Source organism: Dreissena polymorpha, chromosome 9 (genome assembly GCF_020536995.1).
Source record: "Dreissena polymorpha isolate Duluth1 chromosome 9, UMN_Dpol_1.0, whole genome shotgun sequence".
In the NCBI taxonomy this organism is placed as follows: Eukaryota; Metazoa; Mollusca; class Bivalvia; order Myida; family Dreissenidae; genus Dreissena; species Dreissena polymorpha.
Genome location: NC_068363.1, coordinates 474,770 through 492,903, shown reverse-complemented (window position 1 = coordinate 492,903; position 18,134 = coordinate 474,770). Strand labels below are relative to the sequence as shown.

The 18,134-nt window shown below is 32.7% G+C and overlaps 1 protein-coding gene and 1 long non-coding RNA gene across 2 annotated transcripts; both read right to left on the bottom strand.

Moving 5' to 3' along the window:
• Positions 1 to 5,302: 5,302 nt before the first annotated feature.
• LOC127844645 (uncharacterized) lies at positions 5,303 to 6,228 on the bottom strand. Its single transcript, XR_008032850.1, has 4 exons — positions 6,105 to 6,228; positions 5,959 to 5,974; positions 5,692 to 5,747; positions 5,303 to 5,362 (listed from the first exon to the last, which is right to left on the bottom strand). It is a non-coding gene; the product is annotated as an uncharacterized LOC127844645 (long non-coding RNA).
• A 2,027-nt stretch (positions 6,229 to 8,255) lies between these two features.
• Positions 8,256 to 17,841, bottom strand: LOC127844630 (deleted in malignant brain tumors 1 protein-like). Its single transcript, XM_052375035.1, has 7 exons — positions 17,751 to 17,841; positions 17,207 to 17,373; positions 16,546 to 16,710; positions 15,998 to 16,154; positions 10,119 to 10,282; positions 9,771 to 9,947; positions 8,256 to 8,293 (listed from the first exon to the last, which is right to left on the bottom strand). The coding sequence occupies exons 3-7, from the start codon at positions 16,673 to 16,675 to the stop codon at positions 8,256 to 8,258; spliced, it is 666 nt and encodes a 221-aa protein (XP_052230995.1). The 5' UTR covers positions 16,676 to 16,710; positions 17,207 to 17,373; positions 17,751 to 17,841.
• Between the last annotated feature and the right edge of the window lie 293 nt (positions 17,842 to 18,134).

Sequence of the window (18,134 nt, the reverse complement as noted above, 5' to 3'; positions counted from 1 at the left end):
TTTCATTGATGTTAAATGCGAACCTGTTACATTTCACTATCAAACAATGAAATGTTGGTATTACGGTGCTGTTCACGAACATTCGAATTGAATACATTAAGCATATTATGCATTTGCTTATTTATAACAAGATGTCCCTTATATGTAAATTGCAATTTTCACATTTCTCCCCGTATCCATATATGTTGTATAAGAAATGTTGTTGTTGTATTATAAGCCGTATATTTTACACTTGTAGTCGCTTTAAGCTAGCTAAGCCGCGTTGAAATCACCTCATTGTTGTTTTTACTTTAGTTAAAACAATATTTAAGTTAACAATTTATAATGATTTCCCTTGTTTATGATCCACAGAAAATAAATATATAATTGGAAATCATTAAGTAATTAAATAGTTTTCTTTTCTTGTGTACAGTACCTAACAATGCCTTAATGTTCCTTCATTCTGAGATCCACGCAACATACTGTTATTTATTAATTATCGACAATTACGCTGAGATTAATAAGCACGTGTGGCAATTATTATGTTGCCCAAACTGCTTAATAATAATGTGCATCAAACGGTATAACACGTTTTATAGAACACACACCTGGTGTGGTTAAACTATTAATTGTGTTTGTTTTCTCATTACTCGTTCATATGTTCAAGAAATAAAGATAAAATAATAACCTTTTATAAAGTATGTATAGCACCTACAATTTTGAATAATGATCGAACAGTAATGATCATGCATTTGATATAAAATCTGTGTAAACTCTTAAAAATTACGTCCTTTCAATATGTACAACACGCTTTGTTTGTCGGACAAAATGGCGGCCAGATAAGCGTTGCTGAGGGGTGTGTGAAAAATCGATATCTGATTGGCTGATCGAAAAATGTGGGCGGAGCGATCGATACTTTGGCGACTGGTCAATTCAACAGAAGCATTACACTATAATTGTGTAAAAAATGTGCAGCAGTACAATTTATTTTCATCATCATCATCATCATCATCATCATCATCATCATCATCATCATCATCATCATCATCATCATCATCATCATCATCATCATCATCATCATCATCATCATCATCATCATCATCATCATCATCATCATCATCATCATCACCACCACCAGCAGCAGCAGCAGCATCAGCATCAGCATCATCATCATCATCATCATCATCATCATCATCATCATCATCATCATCATCATCAAATGACCCATCTTATGGTTTCACCAAAAGTAAAATAAATAAACAAGCTTAATGTATGTTTTCCTTTAAATTAATGTGTTATATTATATATGTATTATATGTATTATACTGAATATAACAAGACAATGCGATAGTACGATGGCGACAATGCGACAGTACAATGACGGCAATGCGACAGTGCGATAATATAATGACGACGTTACGATAACGCGATAATACGACTGCGACAATGCAATGATACGATGGCGACAGTACGATATGACTATCGCATTGTCGCCATCGTACTATCGTGTTGTCGTACTGTCATCATCATATTATCGCATTGTCGAGTGTAAAATTCGACCGTGAGTGTGTGTATTTAGTGATTGTTAAATGCAGGTCTGTGTACTATAATAATTTCAAAGTCAAAGTAAATAACATAACGTGAATAATTCCTAAGAGAAAGCGAGGTACCGTCTGCCTATTTTTGAGGGTTATTTATACTGATCCCGTTGTGTATTCGCTTAATTCGTGACCCACGCCTGTCAACAAGTAATGGACGTCGACGTGTGTATCTTGACGTATATAGACAGATGATGTATGATCCCTACAGATTTTACACCGCCTGTAATCGCGGGCCCCTATGTAATTTTGACAAGCCAATTTGTGTTCACAGGTGTATTCACACCTGGAACACGTATCGGAATGTCAGTCCTCCCTGCTCAATGTATTTACTAATTATTTATATGCATTTTACGAGTCACGAATCTTATGTTTTCTGGTCCTCCCCGCTTAATGTATTTACTAATTGCTTATATGCATTTTGCGAGTCACGATTCTTATGTTTTCTGTTAGTTACATCTCGCTGAAATATTTCTATTGACTTTTCATAAAGTAATATATTCATTATAACCCATTACATTACACATCTACATAATCAATTTTCAAATTTCATTACACCCTACCCGAAGGTTCTATTTCCTAAATTAGTTTGTTTATACAACAATAACACGACAATAACAATACAATAATGTACAATGAGATAAATTCTATTATTATATATATTATATGTATACCATACTCGAAAGTTCTATGACGTTACACAACTCACTCTTTCAAATGAATTTTTTCTATTATTATATATATTATATGTATACCCTACCCGAAGGTTCTATGAGATAAATTCTATTATTATATATATTATATATACATTACGTTACACGGAAATCGGGTTTAACTTTTCGAAATCCCATTTATGAAACTCTTGTTCTTGTCAGATGCACGTGCATACCATGTTTTGTTAATAATTGTGTAATGAACATCGGTACATACCGTTGTAGAAGTGTTATTTATTATTATTTTAACCACCATTACACCTAGCAGCATGGGGGATTTCGGTACCTTAGACTGAGAGCGTGGTTAACTTTGAGAAATCACAGTTATAAAACGCGTGTTCGTTCAGATGCACGTTCATACAATGCTTTGTTAATATTTTTGTAAATAACATCGGTAAATATCATTGTAAAAGTTTTATTTATCATTAATACCAACATTAAACCTAGAAACATGGGGGATTAAACCTAGTAGTAGTTGTGTTTTTCGGTACACGTGCAAGCGTCTGAGAGCGTGGTTTAACTTACCTAAACACCCATTATATATAGTTAATATCATTAAAAAAAACTAATACTATTTTGCATTTCCGAATCAATAAATGATACAAAACGATTTTACCAGCGTTATTATGGATAAATAATATTAAAATCATCAAGAATATCGCGTTATATATAAGCATAGACGCCAATTTGGTTTTAGCCTGTCTAGTTTTCTGACCGCTATATTTTTGCATTAAGTGGGCGGAGCGATTGGCTTCCAGGCGTTTTTTTAAATCTGGCTTATTGATATGTAACGATGAATATGAATTCATTAAACAACTAGATATATATATGAATTTGTCCTTGCGCTCGCTTTCCTTTCATAGTTTTATTCCAAGCTCATAACTACAAATTGACCTATGACTTATTTAGTCTAATGGCACATAAGCAACGGTAATAAGTGGATAAAATATGCCATTTTTTTCATTTACACTCCTTATGTTTAGTAGAGTTAAACCATATCACGTCAAGGTGCGCAGCTGTTCCGAACTAATTTCTCAAGTCATCCATAGTGCTCGCCCCTTCTTTAAGACGTTTAAGGCTGATCGCTGAATGAATTTAAACGGGACAACACAGTATAAGAAGTTGTGTTTGTAAATTCTCTGCCAACATAAAATCTTCTTTTGCATTCACAAATATTGGTGACAAAGTGTATTTACAGAATTTGTTCATGTCATTACTACAGTGTATGGCGTTCTAATGAAACAAAGCTACTACATAAGGTAATAAGGTGCAGAAGGTAATTGCCTGGATATGTCCACAAAAAACACATACAAATGTGAAATTAACAGAGTTGTATTTTGTTCATGTTTTCTAGATATTTTCTAAATATAAAAATATAGATACTTTCCAGTAACATTTTAGACAGTCAAGCTATTCGCGACAAATTGCAATCGGTGGTTTTTAAACAGCGGACAGACACTGGAGTTCATGGGCTTTATGGTCTATCTCTACCATTCTCTTTAATGAGATAGTCTCGAGCATGCGACAGCCGTTCACTGTGACAACATCATCGCATGGACAAAATCGCGAAAAATAATGACGATAAAACTACCCACCATATATGACGAAAACTCAAACATGTTAGTTGAAAATCGACACATATGAACATGGTCTTTCTGTCTGCTATTACAAACAAGACAATCGCAAATCCTAAGTATGATTTTTGAGTAAAAGGAAGTTTCATAATCCGACAATAGGAATTGTATACAGTGCTAAATGTTATAAGCATCACATGGCTTTTGCGCAACCTCTTGGTGAACTTAACATTTAGCCATGTTTCATGAAAATCCTTCGTAAGGTGTACGATATATTGCTATAATCTCGAGCGTGCGTCTCGTGGTGTTGTGGACGAAGATAAAATTTGTATTCATCTTCCTGAACAGCTTGTTGTTTAACGGTAGGTTATTTAAATAAATTAAGCTACTGACGTGCTGGTTAGAGTTGTTATCATTGATGTGACATGAAAGTAGTTCTTTTTGTCGCCTCGACGATTGTGTTACACTTCTATATCATAGAGAAATATCAACATACATAACTAAGTGTGCAGCGTCGAGCATTGCTACAACATTCTGTGGAAAAATGACTCGTTGTCACTATAACCATTTCAAACATTGTCAGACATTTTAATATTATTTCTACATTCTACAATAGTTCGTACGTTTTTCTTGATATAAGTACACAATTTGACACGTTAGTGTACTTTTTTGGTTATTTCTCGAGAGATTTCTACTTTGTCTAGAATATGGGAATATGTCTTAGCGCCCGTCCCAGACCTTAGTCATGACAATTCTATTATTTATCCAATTAATCAAGTTTTATGAACGAGTAGTCTCCATTGTTACACACTTGGATGTACATACCATTAAAACCTACACAAAACATGCATCAGTGTAATGTTTAATCAAACGACGATTACATTTTAAATGTTACATGTATTTACATCGCACGCTGCTAACACGAGATTCGGAAAATGGCTATGAATTGTACTGTTAATATGAATGTACACATTAGCATTTTCATTTAATGTTTGAATTTTTTGTATTAAAGTAAAAATATGTAAGCATATCCGATTAGTAGTCCACATTACTACATATTAGACACATTATAGTACATACACACTGCAAAGAAGCATAAAACACGCAAACAACCAAACATAGATAAGTACAATAATTGCTATTATATCAAGGCGTGCATGAGTGCTGTTTTCCGTATAATTCTTAATATGAAAATAAACACACAAAAAAACAAAAAAAACAAATGTATAATACACGTGATTGCCTAGTATGTACTACACACAAATCTATAGAATATTGTATACTAATCTGTTTCTTGACCTTCCTGGAAGTAGCAAATGACTGCAGATAGAAACAAACTTATTTCTGTCAACTCATTGCATGACACTCACTTCATTCTCGATCTGGTATGGTAATTTACAATCGTCCAGAGCACTTGACAAGTTATTTTTATTTTTCGCGGACAATTACTTCGGTAATGTTCGATTTCCTTTCGGCTTTGGTATTCTGGAGCTGGTATCTTTATTCGATAACAAAATAAGTAGTTGATCTTGAGGTGTGATAAAGATTTAAATAAAACAGGAATGCATTTATTTATAAGATGAACTTAAGGTTGAAACTATTATGTCATTTTGAAATTAAACACCGTTACAGTAATTTGTAATTTCATAAGGTATTAAGAGAACAAACATTATACACTTGTCCCACATCTATAAAAAATTGTAACTTGGTTATTTTTGTTGTGTTATTTTGCTCTTATTTTCAAATATTCATCACGTTTAAATATTCGACTGAATTGAAATTTAATAAAAAAACATGAAATACTAAAATAATTTAAATGTGTTTTACCTGCACTATGCTCATTGGTTGAGGCATGATCGATAGCACTGTAGTCGTCGGATCGTCTTTATGCACAGTTTAATAAAGAATTTACTACATGTTTGTTATGACAAATCGTTTTATAAGCTATTAATACATGCGTTACCCTACCCATATGTAAAATCATTGAATCTTATGTAGCAATACAAGTATCAATTCAATGGAGTTCATGTACTCAAGAAATATGTTTTGATAAAGACACTATTGAAGCATTTTGGCGATTGCTTTAAAACTTACACTGTCCTTGTTGCGTCTGAAAGTAAATAAAAACAACAATAAATTATAATGATATATGTATTATAGTGTCTTCAAAAATATGCAAAATTATAACTTTACGTTATTAACATTTATTTTGATATTTCTGGGAAATTGCATTATCTTACCAGAAAGTGTTTCATAGACATTTGTTTTTGCCGATTTTGGCCTGAAAGTAAAACCAATAAAGCAGATAGAGTATTTGACGGAAAAACGTGTTTGAGTGTACATATTGTCATAAATAGTTATATATAGTTAGACACTAAAATAAACTCAAATACCGATGGTAAACATTAAAATTGATATATTTTATGAACACCGTCACTTGCTTGCCAATATTATAAAGCCTATAAATAAAAACAATTATTTTTATAAGTGGCAAACATTTACCTTTCTGTTTCTGAAAGGATAAAATATCGATATTAATACATTTGATATACCAAATATAATTAATGTATAATGTTAACGATTCTGTTTAGTCATAATACTTTGGTTACTTTTTCAAATTGTAATTGTATAGTAGATATAGTATTGAAAAGATTATATATATATATATATATATATATATATATATATATATATATATATATATATATATATATATATATATATAATCAATTATCATTACAAAAAATTCAAAGGCAGTTCTTACTCTACACATTTATAATTCTTATTCATCATTAAACTCTTAATATATTGGTGATCGTGCTTAACAATTTTGTATTATATTTATGTATCCGTAACGCTTTTTGACGGCATTCTTTTCCATATTATTATTTCGTTAGGATGCTATGAACGAAAAGCATATTTAATGTTTTATTTGGTTAAAATGATTGTGTGTGCCATGCTATTAAACACAATAAACACATGCAATACATGTATTTCCCCAAGAATAACATCATGCTTAATGAACATTTTCAACTCACTCAAAATTAACCCATCCAAAAAGTATTGACAAAATTGTGACGGCTGAGTTGTAAAGAGAAGGCCTTCACACCAACGAAAACTTGAATGGAACCGTATTTGTGAATATACGAACATTCCATTCGGAAACGTACTAATATTTCATAGCTATCAGCTGATATTATGGGTTATCTATGAGATAAATGTGAAGTTATGTCACCTGAGCAATGATACCGCCATGAATGGATACGAATTTTGTAAATGTTCGATTGAAATACAAAATTTAATGTTTGTCACTGAAGGCAAATATGTTTGGATCGCGTTATTTTGTTTTAATGAAATATTGCTCTTTTTTTAATTTTTTTAAACAAATGTATTGATTAATAATCAGGAAATGAAAACAGATATGTAAGTGTTTCGTTAGAAGTGCCTTTGATTGTATATAATGAAAAATATGTATATGTAATGGTAAACAAATAATTTAAGAGAAATAAACCTCGAATTTGGTCCGGATGAGTTACATCGTCCATAATAACATAATCTTCCGTAGACCTTACAGAAAATGAAATAAGTTAAGCATCGTAAAGGTTTACGAACAAGTGTATTTGATTGGAATTTAAAAATATTCATTTATGTCTGACAAAACTGATACATTTGTGGATTGAATATAAAACACTGGTGCATGTAACATTCAGTAACAAATAAGAACATTCAGTTATAGATCTTCCTATGTTTATAAAAAAGATTCATTCTTTTTATTTTAAAATTTTCTATTACGTAATTTTTATTGCACATTGTTGATGTTTTGCACATAATTAATTGAACAAATGATGTGCATTGACCACTGAGAGATGTATATAAGAATATTTTATTTGTATGTATGGAAACTCGATATTGTGGGAAAGAAATGTCATCAATTCATCTTGAAGTACAAGGTCTTGTGGATTCGAAATTTGCTCTAGGAAAACCTGATTATTACAGTGCAACTGTTTCATTGGAAAATGCATTGAAAACAAGTAAAACTATTGAGTTTATTATACAATATAAAAATGATAAATGCACTTTACACACCTGTCCATTCCTGAGTTGACATACATTCGAACGGCTCCTATTATAATTCATGCATATATTATTGATGTGGAACCACGCTATATACATGCACTACTAGTTTAGTCAAATTCATTTCAAGTTCAGTAGTTGTATTATTTTTAAAAGCAAAACTGCAAAACTATCTTTATTTAAAATATTACATATTAAAAAAACACGATACTTAAGCTGAAATTTTGAGTTCATAATTCAAAAAAAATAAATTATATGACTTTGTAAACATGTTGAAATTGCATATTTATTTCAAAACAAGCACACACAAACACATATTAAGAATTTACCAGCATCCGCACTGCGAGCTGATGATCTGAAATGTTTAACATTATTTAATTACCTATGTTAAATGGCATCGATTAAAGTTTATTGCACAAATCACAATTTAGTAACGCATTATTGTTAGGATCAATATAAATGTATATTCTAGAACCATTGCGCAATATATAGGGGATATTTGTTCATGTCAGTGTAAGATCGTTTGTTATTTCACGAGTGATCATAGAGAATATATTTTTATGAATGGCGCAGCCACGAGTGAAAATATTATTTTTCTATGTTCACGAGTGAAATAACAAACGATCTTACACTGACATGAACACATTTTCTGTTTCTTTTATGCCCCTTTTTCAAGAAAATAATTTATTATTATTTCCCTTTCACTGAAAAGTGACACTCGCTCCCGTGGCGTGCCTCAATACATTGAAATGACGTCATTTTGTTGACGAAATTACGTCATTATTCCAAGGAAATTCTTCAGTTAAACTCTTTTACAATGTTAATAAACGGTAAAAAAGCATACAATTAAAAGAAAATGTGTTGGAATCGGTGGAACATCGATTTTATTTCACCCGTGATCATAGAAAAATATAAACAAGGATATAAACAAGGGAAGTACATCTTGAAATGATTATCTAAAAATAGAATAAGGAATTCCAAAAATAACAATTGTGTTATTTTCACTGCTGCTATATGAAATGTCATATTTTATCATTAGGTATAAAAGAAAATAGTATGGTTCATGAATGTGTGTTTCTTTTAATATTAAACAGCAAGCAGAAAACTGTGAACGTTTATCATTTTATTTAACACTTGCAACAATTTTTTTAATTTAAATCTGTCTTGATTAATTATATTTTAAGTAATAACTTTAAGGAAGAGTAATTAAACATATTTTATTTGTTTAAGAAAAATTTGTAATCGTTTATTAAACTTACACATTGGTATTAGGGTTTGTCGTCACACTCTGATCTTTTGATTTTCTGAAAACTGAATTACATGAAGATAGTATTCAATTAAATTGATAATAAGTTGTTGTAAATTACAAGGTTGACAATCTCAACGTATTGTATGTGTGCTTTTGGTTACAGGTTATTATAATTTTAGAGGTATGATAATATCTTCCAGCATAAACAGTAACATTTGTGCAGTCATTTGTGTGATGTCAGTCAGGATTGTCAAACCATTTTTATGATCCTTACTGTTGCGCAAGGTCAGATTTCTTCTGCGCATGAAGCAAAGCACGGAAACAGATATAATTGCCATAACGACCAGGATCCCACAACCAATTGATACACCGAGTATCTGAGTCAGATTTGCTAAAAAACAAATGGCACTTTTTATGGCATGATATTTCCATGTGTATACTTTCTTATGTTAAATGAATTTGTAAATACTTTTGAAGATTAAAACAATAAATACAAAACTTTTTTTTTCGACACATAAAAACTTGATGCCTTTATAATTTACTGAATTTATACGGAAAAACTCGAAAAGAGAAATATTCATACATTTCTTCGTACACTCAGGTGGTGAACTGCTCCATTTTCCTGAATGTTCGCAGGTAATAGTATCTGCCCCACTCAATGCAAATCCTTCATTGCAAGAAAACGTTAAAGAGGCATTGACTGTTGTCATGACTGGATAAGTCAGTATGCGCCCTTCATGTATTTCAACGTTGTCACAATCTATAGCAAATATAATTAATTTTATATGTACAAAAAAAAGCAAAAAGGAATAGTCGTCATATTAAACCAATGGACGAAAATGTATAAAAATATATATGACAAGATATCATAACATGAAAACCTGAGGAAATAATTGCGTGATATGCGAAGTTTCAATAAAGGTAACGATACCAGTGCAAATCACAGACACATCATGCTCGTGAGAACAGTTATGGTACGTGGTGTATTCACATTCGTTGATATGAGAGGCATCGTCTCCACAGTTGAGATCGTCGATGAAAATGGGACCGGTTCCTATTCCATAACTTCCTTTGACAGCAAAGGACTTGGCATGCCTGAGGAAGACGATCAGTTTTTAAAAATGATTTATCATAAAGTACTTTTCTGCCTTCATCCTGCTTCCTTTATAAGCATTGACCTCATCAAGCAGTGAGCGTATAAACTAGTTGACATCCGGTATTAGATCGCGTGACGCGCCGTATACAATGTATGTGTATTCCTGTGTATTCCTACGATAAGGATCATTACCATATTTGGTTTTAAACGATAGTTTGCAGAACGGAAATACTACGTACAGGCAGTGATAAACAACCCATCCATTTAAAAATAACACACTCTTGATGCAACGTATTTTATACCGAGAATGATAAATCTACCGAGGCGAACTTAAAGAAAATCAAAGCGCTGAAAGCACTCAAGTTGTTCGCTATCGCATAATTTAAGAGCCATTCAAATGTTTAAATAGTGTGCCTTAACGCACGGTTCGGGATGTGTGTTCACTTTTTATCATCCTATTTATTTTATAGAGATAGCTTAGACAAAATAACAACAACATGGCATTTTTGACGTTCTGAAAGCATAGAAAGTATTATTAAAATGGCCATGAGAACTGAATATAAAGACAATTTGCAAACACCATCATATTAAAATGAATATTGTTGGACTATCGAATACCTATCTCATTAAAAATATAATTTCATGATGGAAATTCCCTGTACACAACTTTTTATTTTTTACACCATTTACAAATTTAAAATGTACAATAAGAAAATTGATGAAAATAAATAAAAAATAAATATGCGAGCAATACTTTTTATTCACGAATTAGGTAGTCATAAAGATAGCCCTGTTGATCCGTACTTTGTTGTTTATGCATTACTTGTTACCATAGCAATTCATACGGTGTCAACAACTCTGACCTAAACATGGGTATAGAGCACTAATGCGCTTTTTAGCCTAGCTGTTTTACGCAGCTATTCACCTTAAATGACTTTTACTTAACGCCAGCAGACACGCGTAAATATATTCGAATATTCGATAGGCTGATTCGAGATAAAACCTCTGAAATTTGGCTACATCACCGTGTCTGTGCTCAGCGCAAAGGATGTAACACAGTGTAAGGAATTCCGGACTACCCTATGTATGTTCAAGCGACACAAATTGTGACCCAGTGAAAATCCATCTCGCAGAATTTCAGGGTCAGTACTCTTTCACTAAATCGTCAGGGGAATATATAATTGACTATCGATAAACAAAGTTTTGCTTTCAATAGAAGAAAGCAAACTTTACCGAAAAAGTGTCACGATAAGAGGCTTATCGTTTAATTATCAAACAACAAATGATTGCCGTACTCGGTCAGCACGTCAAGAAATCGTTCCTGAACGCATGGAAAAGCTGCCCGCTTTTACAAGTTTGCTACATTGAATTCAATTTTGTATCGAAAACCATTGTGCTAAAATTGACTATTTACAATTCCAAATTAGAGTTTTATTGACACTCGTAATGCAAAAATGTGTCTTATTCCAAATGCGCCCATCACATATTTGTTTACAATTTAATTATTTAGAAACGTAAATTGCAAACTTTATTTCAAAGTCAGCATATACGTCGAATACCTTTTTAAAAGTTATTTCTTGCTATGTTTAGTTGTTTTTTATATTCGGTTTTCGAGATTATAAAGCATTTTTGTTGTTGTCTATAGTGTACCTGTAGTAATTGGTGAACTCATGTTCAACGTTTTATAAATTGAGAACTGTTAATATAAACAAACTTTACCTTCTTGTATTGCGTTGTTAGCACCCATGACTACAAAAGATCGCAGATATCTGTTGAAAACAAAAGAACGTTTCCTAGACATATCAAATTTAACCCCGCTGTAGTAGCATGCACTATGAACAAGGTTACGAAACATCCCACTATACTTCTTTATCAGCAGAAGTTTTATTTTCCCGCATCTAGTAATTGCCTCAGATTATGAATGACCTGTGCTGAGCAAAAATACTACGTCATAAAGACGCAGCAAACAGTGGACTATTTTAATCATTCATAAACATTCTCTTCCGCGACACGCATAATACAAACATTGCTTATTGATCTATTTTCTATATACGCTCCGTTCAAAAATATTCCATTTAACACGATATTCACATTATGTATCCGTTTGTGAATGAATATAGTTGAAAAACTCAAACATCGTGCATAAATTACATGTATATAAATCTTTCTCACGCGGATGCTGCAGATGCGGCAGTTCTCAGGTTTATCGTAGTAAAGAGCGAACTGACTTGAATTGTTTGGTACTAACAGGACTCAATGTATGTTCGTAAAGTTTCGTCCCAGATTAGCATGTGCTGTCCATAAAGGCTTATCAGGGACAATAATTTCCGCCTAGATATGATTTCCATTTAGAAGAGACTTCCTTTAAACGAATAATTTCATAAAAGCGGAAATTCTCTTCCCTGATATCTTCTGCGAACGGCGGAAGTTTATCTGGAACGACGATGTTCGCACATGCAGGAAGCCCCGTTATCCCAGAGCGAGGCTCCTATTGTTTTAGGCGCATTTTCGCCATATGGATTTTAATGTGTAACAACGATGGCCCAAACGATATTCCATATTTCGTAGATTAATTATCGGCTCTTACATTTGCCTGAACGCCGGCCAATGAAAAGGTGGTTATAGGACTTGAAATACTAGCTATCAATCGCAGCACAAAAACTTTTTGTACCCACGAAACCAACCGGCTTGTAATAAAGTCGCTGAGCGCGATTCAACGTTGCGCGTAAGTGGTTGGCTCGCATACCAAGGTTTCGGAAAGCTTTTGTTCGGGGTAGGTCAGACGTTACGGATAGAGCGTTTTAGCAAACCAATAATCGGTTCATCGTTTTAAGCGTGGTTGCAATATATGGGAAGTTTTCTGAATCAACCCACGACATATGCCCACTGTGTTATTTTTTAAACTTGTATAATTGTATTTTTGTGTTATTTGCTTTTCATAAAATAAAGTAACATACTATGCATATAAAACGCCGGAGACGTGTACAATCATTACGTGTTTGCTTATTTGTAGATATGTATGATATATACACTATTAAACACCAGTCGACGTTCTCAATCGTTGTATAATTTCGATCATAATAGAAATTTAGACTAACACGTTCGTTAGTATGAACAAAATGTCGAGTTAAAATAATACACTTGAGCCGTGCTTTGTTTAAATGGGGTTTAATGCATGTGCGTAAAGTGTCCTCCCAGGTTAGCCTGTGCAGTCCGCAAAGGCTAATCAGGCCGACAATTTCCGCTTGAACTGGATTTAAGCTTAGAAGATACTTTGTTTAAATAGAAAATATCATACAAGAGGAAAGTGTCGTCCCAGATTAGTCTGACGGTCCACACAGGCTCACTTGTATTATAAACTCACAGACACATAGAACATCTCAGTGTTAGAAATTCGCAAGGTACAGAACAGAACAGAACAGAAAGTGTATTCGTATAACTTGAACAAGTCTTATTCATCGTTATAAATACAAAACTGACAATATATAAGCAATAAGCACATGCATAGCGATGCGAAAGTGACAAAAATAGTATATATTATGTGTTTTAAAAAGGCGGATAATGCTATTATATAACTCAAATTTGGATTCAATGTCTCCGTTCTCATGTTTAAAGCATTTGTACAATATTTCGCGAGATTCGTTAGATCTTTAATGTTAGTATTTGTTAACAAAAGTATAAATTTTTGCAAACTAGGTCGTTCATAATAAAAGTTGTCGATATAAAGTGATCTAATATTGGTATAAAGAGGACATAAAATAACAACAGTTACATCTAATTCTAAATTGCGGCAAACATGACCGCCGCACTTGGCTGGATTTGTTAAATTGCTGTTTATATTGTCACAAATGTCCGATTACAAAGTGTAATTTCTCTATCAGTTGAGTATTTATGGCGATCACATACTTTGATTGCATATTATTAAAAAGATTTATTACTTCGAACGAAAGCAGCGCTCGATCTGAGTTTAGTAATCACTCGTGATTGCGAATATGTGTATACAGTATGCGCATGCACCAAATCGCCCAATTGGTGCAAAAAGGAACTATGTGACATTCAATTTCAAAGTCATCTGGAACCGTTTTGCATCAAGGGAGCGAAGTAATGTTATTACTCACGTGAGTGTAAAATAAAGCCTCAGTTGTGTGACATTATTTGGTTGAACAAATTTCAGGGTATAGCTACGCTAAACCCTATCTTTGCAAATAAAATACTTCCATTGAATCATTGGTATTAAATGCAAAGTAACATTGCGTGTCTTTTCTTAAAATATAAATGCTCATGAACGTGCAAGAAGAAAATCAGAAATAAATAATTTAAAATAAAATCGTATCGGTGATCGAGCGTAGTTGTATAGTTGTGATATTTTCACAACTAAAAAACACTATTGATAAAATACACATAATCACTGTCTGCAGTGTACAATTGGTGAAGTATAAACAGGCAGATGCGGTGGTTATCGTTCTTTGCGTTATAAATAGCAGACTGACTTGCAACGTATGCCACTAACCTTAGTTGTTCGCAAGCGAACAACTAACTAAAATCGGCGAGAATCATGTGTTCTGGATGTTAGTTACGAAATGAGCTGTACATGAATATTAAGGCGAGATGCCATGTGCTCGATCGACAGTTTTACACCTCGTTGGTTTTTATAAGTCATAAACAACAGCGACACATTTCTCGCATCACATAAAGGTTAAATATTATGTAGATATGAATGTTATATATTTTAAGCGAACAAAGCGATACAAGGGTGACGAATGGCGACAACAATGTAAGCAATGACGGAAACATTTTCACTGAACTCTGGGTTTGCATCGCTACACAGTATTGTAAGTTTATTTTTAAATTGATCGTATAGCATTATGTATATAGCCTCCGATACCATAATACTCGGCGTTGTCATTTTTTTCGGGAAGCAGTGTTTATGGTTGAATACAAGTTTTTTAAAACAAAAAGATCATCGGTTTGAAAATAAAACGTTCTTACTAGTCATGGCTGTTTGCAAAAACAATCATGTTTCTGGTCAGCACCGTTTGCTAAATGCAGTCGATATCTTTCAAAATGAATGGCGAATTTAAAAGACTTGTTGAAGTGTTATTATTTTGTACAAAAGATGGATAACATTAATATCCTCACACCCTTAAGGAATATTTATAAAATTTCACGTTCATTGAATTTTCTTTTTATATTGATCTGTTTAAGTACCGTACAGTGCAACAAAGACGTTGTAATAAACGACCTGAACTGATTGCTGAATATCAAAACTCTTTTTTTGTGATAATTGAATGTTCAATTTCGTGATAAACGATCAGTAAAATAAGTATATCTTCGTTTCATTTTTTTAAAGATAACTAATAACGAATCTTATAAAACCTTGAAACTATAGTTAAACATGGAACTATGTACTGCTAGAAAACAAAAAGTTAATCGGCCGCCATGAATGTTGACATCTAAGAGTCCATTCAAGAGCGTAGATTTTGTTGAGGTTAAGTCATTTTCCTATCGCGACCTATTTTTTTTGTGTCAGATACTTTTTTTATCTCGGTACCAACCATGTATTATTCAGCTTAAAGTGTAGATTTAATTTGTCTTATGATTAAAACAGTTTTTCAATAACACACATATGCTGAAGAATAAAAAATACAACAACGTGTGTTGTCACTGAATATAAATGTTGCGTATTATCAAAGGAAATGATTGAATATACGTACAAGTATCCCATCATTCTGCAAATCACCTCCGCTTCTTTCATCCCAAAGTCATCACTACATACGGTGCCCCAGGTGTCAAACACTTTTATCTCGACCCGCCCCTCGGCTTGGTTGCTTCCATTCACAAGACGAACACCTTGCACCTCCAGGGGTTTACCTATGCAGCAGACGTATTTGTGAAAAGGAATTCGTACATACGGACTCGGACTGTTATATTTCGTATAAGTCAAACATATTAAAAAACATACAGACACATATGACCATAATTATATAAATAATGCTATTTGTATTTAAATGTTGTAATATCGGACATTTTTATAAGTTTTAAAAGATAATGTAAGATTGTATACTCAACATTGTACGTTCAAAGAATCAATTTATTTTGTAAAGAAACACAACGTATTAAGACAGTTCCTGTATAAGTGTTATTTTAAAATAACTGTTTGCAGATATGTTAAACGTAAATATTTCTTTTTAAAGTAGCGGTATATTCGTACATATATTTAGCAGAGTATGTGTTTTATTTCTTCACGTGTATTATTTCTTACTGTACTCGATGCAGTTTCCAATGGTTTTCCACGTGCCGTTTTCGCAGATCGCGCGCAGCTGACCAAAGTAGGACTTGTAGAAAGAGCAATCGCCGTACATTACTATGTTCGAGTCATTGAATAGAAACATCTTGTCATCCAAGTTGGTGACAAGTTTGCCACATTCTGAATTGTTATGAAACAAACGTCAGTATCAGTGTGCGTTTGAAGCTGCTACTTATAGAGGACAAATATTAATACAGCAACAAGCTTTTTGCACTTTTAAAAATACATATCATATGCATTAAATTAACCATCACCAAATAGTGACATTAAGAAATAACTAAACAATTATTTGTGAATATGCTTTGTATTGGTTGAGTTCAGTTTAAATTTAAAGATATTGCTAAAATAGACTGTACTATATGCATGCTGTAAAAGAAGAGCACGTTACGCTTGTCATCTATGTGGAAGGCAGGTGGTCTCAATTGCAAATTCAAATAATACATGAATTGGTACTTGTGACATCTTTTTTTCGGACTTTGTACTGTACTGTGTCGTATGATAGCATTTTATCACTTGCCATAAAATATCGACCGTTGCTAATTTTTAGAGTTTTCTCTCACTTAGGCGCTTGGATTTTTTATGTTGTTTGTATTATAAACATGTAGCATTTACTTACCGTTGCAAACCAATGAAACATCGTTGGAGTGATTACAAACACCTGTTGTCCTGTACAGGCAATCCTGAATGTTGGCACGATCAGATGTACAATCCAGCTGATCGATATAAATGGGTCCTGTACCAGGTCCGAAAAACGAGCCATTGTAGACAGCAGCAGCACGATACCTGATTGGTTAATATTTGCTCAATGAAATAGTAAAATGACTTAAAAAGTGATCGAGTTTAGATATATACAAATAGGCAAATGTCAAACCGTACAGTAATGTTTTTTTGTATTTTCAAAACTATGAATACATAGACGGTAACTGAGTGTTATCAAATGTAAAACAAAACATAATGTAATTAATTATTTCCTTGGGGAACAGTAATATATATGCGGTATTGTTTCAAGGAAAAGATATCAACACTAGAAAAACGGTAATTGATCAGCAATCTTAATGTTACACCAAACTTTGGAAAATTGATAAGTGCTTCGTAACTACAATAAATCCGTATACATATGTAAGATTCAAATGCACGAGTATATATTAACATATTTGAACCTTAGATTTATAGATTTGCAAGCAATATCACCGTCCACATAGCTAAACTCATTGGCGCATATTGTGCCATTGGCATTTTTGACAGTTATTTCCAACCTTCCTGCGTTTGTATTAGGACCATCAGCTAACCGAACGTGCGTTACGTTCAAAGGTGGACCTACAGCAAATAATAATAATTATTTTTTATCTTCTTTACCTAACTGTAAACAAATGTTTTTTCAATAAACTTAAGTATATATTTATCCAATAAATACTCCATCGTTTAGTTTTTATGACTTTAATCTATTTTGTAATCTATTACTGCCATTATTCAAGTGTATATGCAGTTTTATGTTCACATCAATCATATTTAGAAAATGTAAGATACTGCTTACTTAAGACACA

Coding starts and splice junctions, on each gene's coding strand:
- LOC127844630 (XM_052375035.1), bottom strand. CDS start 16,675: ATGTTTCTATTCAATGACTCGAACATAGTAATGTACGGCGATTGCTCT. Junction 16,155..16,545: donor TGGAAACTGCATCGAGTACA/GTAAGAAATAAT, acceptor TCTGCTGCATAG/GTAAACCCCTGGAGGTGCAA. Junction 10,283..15,997: donor TGCAGAATGATGGGATACTT/GTACGTATATTC, acceptor CGTCTTCCTCAG/GCATGCCAAGTCCTTTGCTG.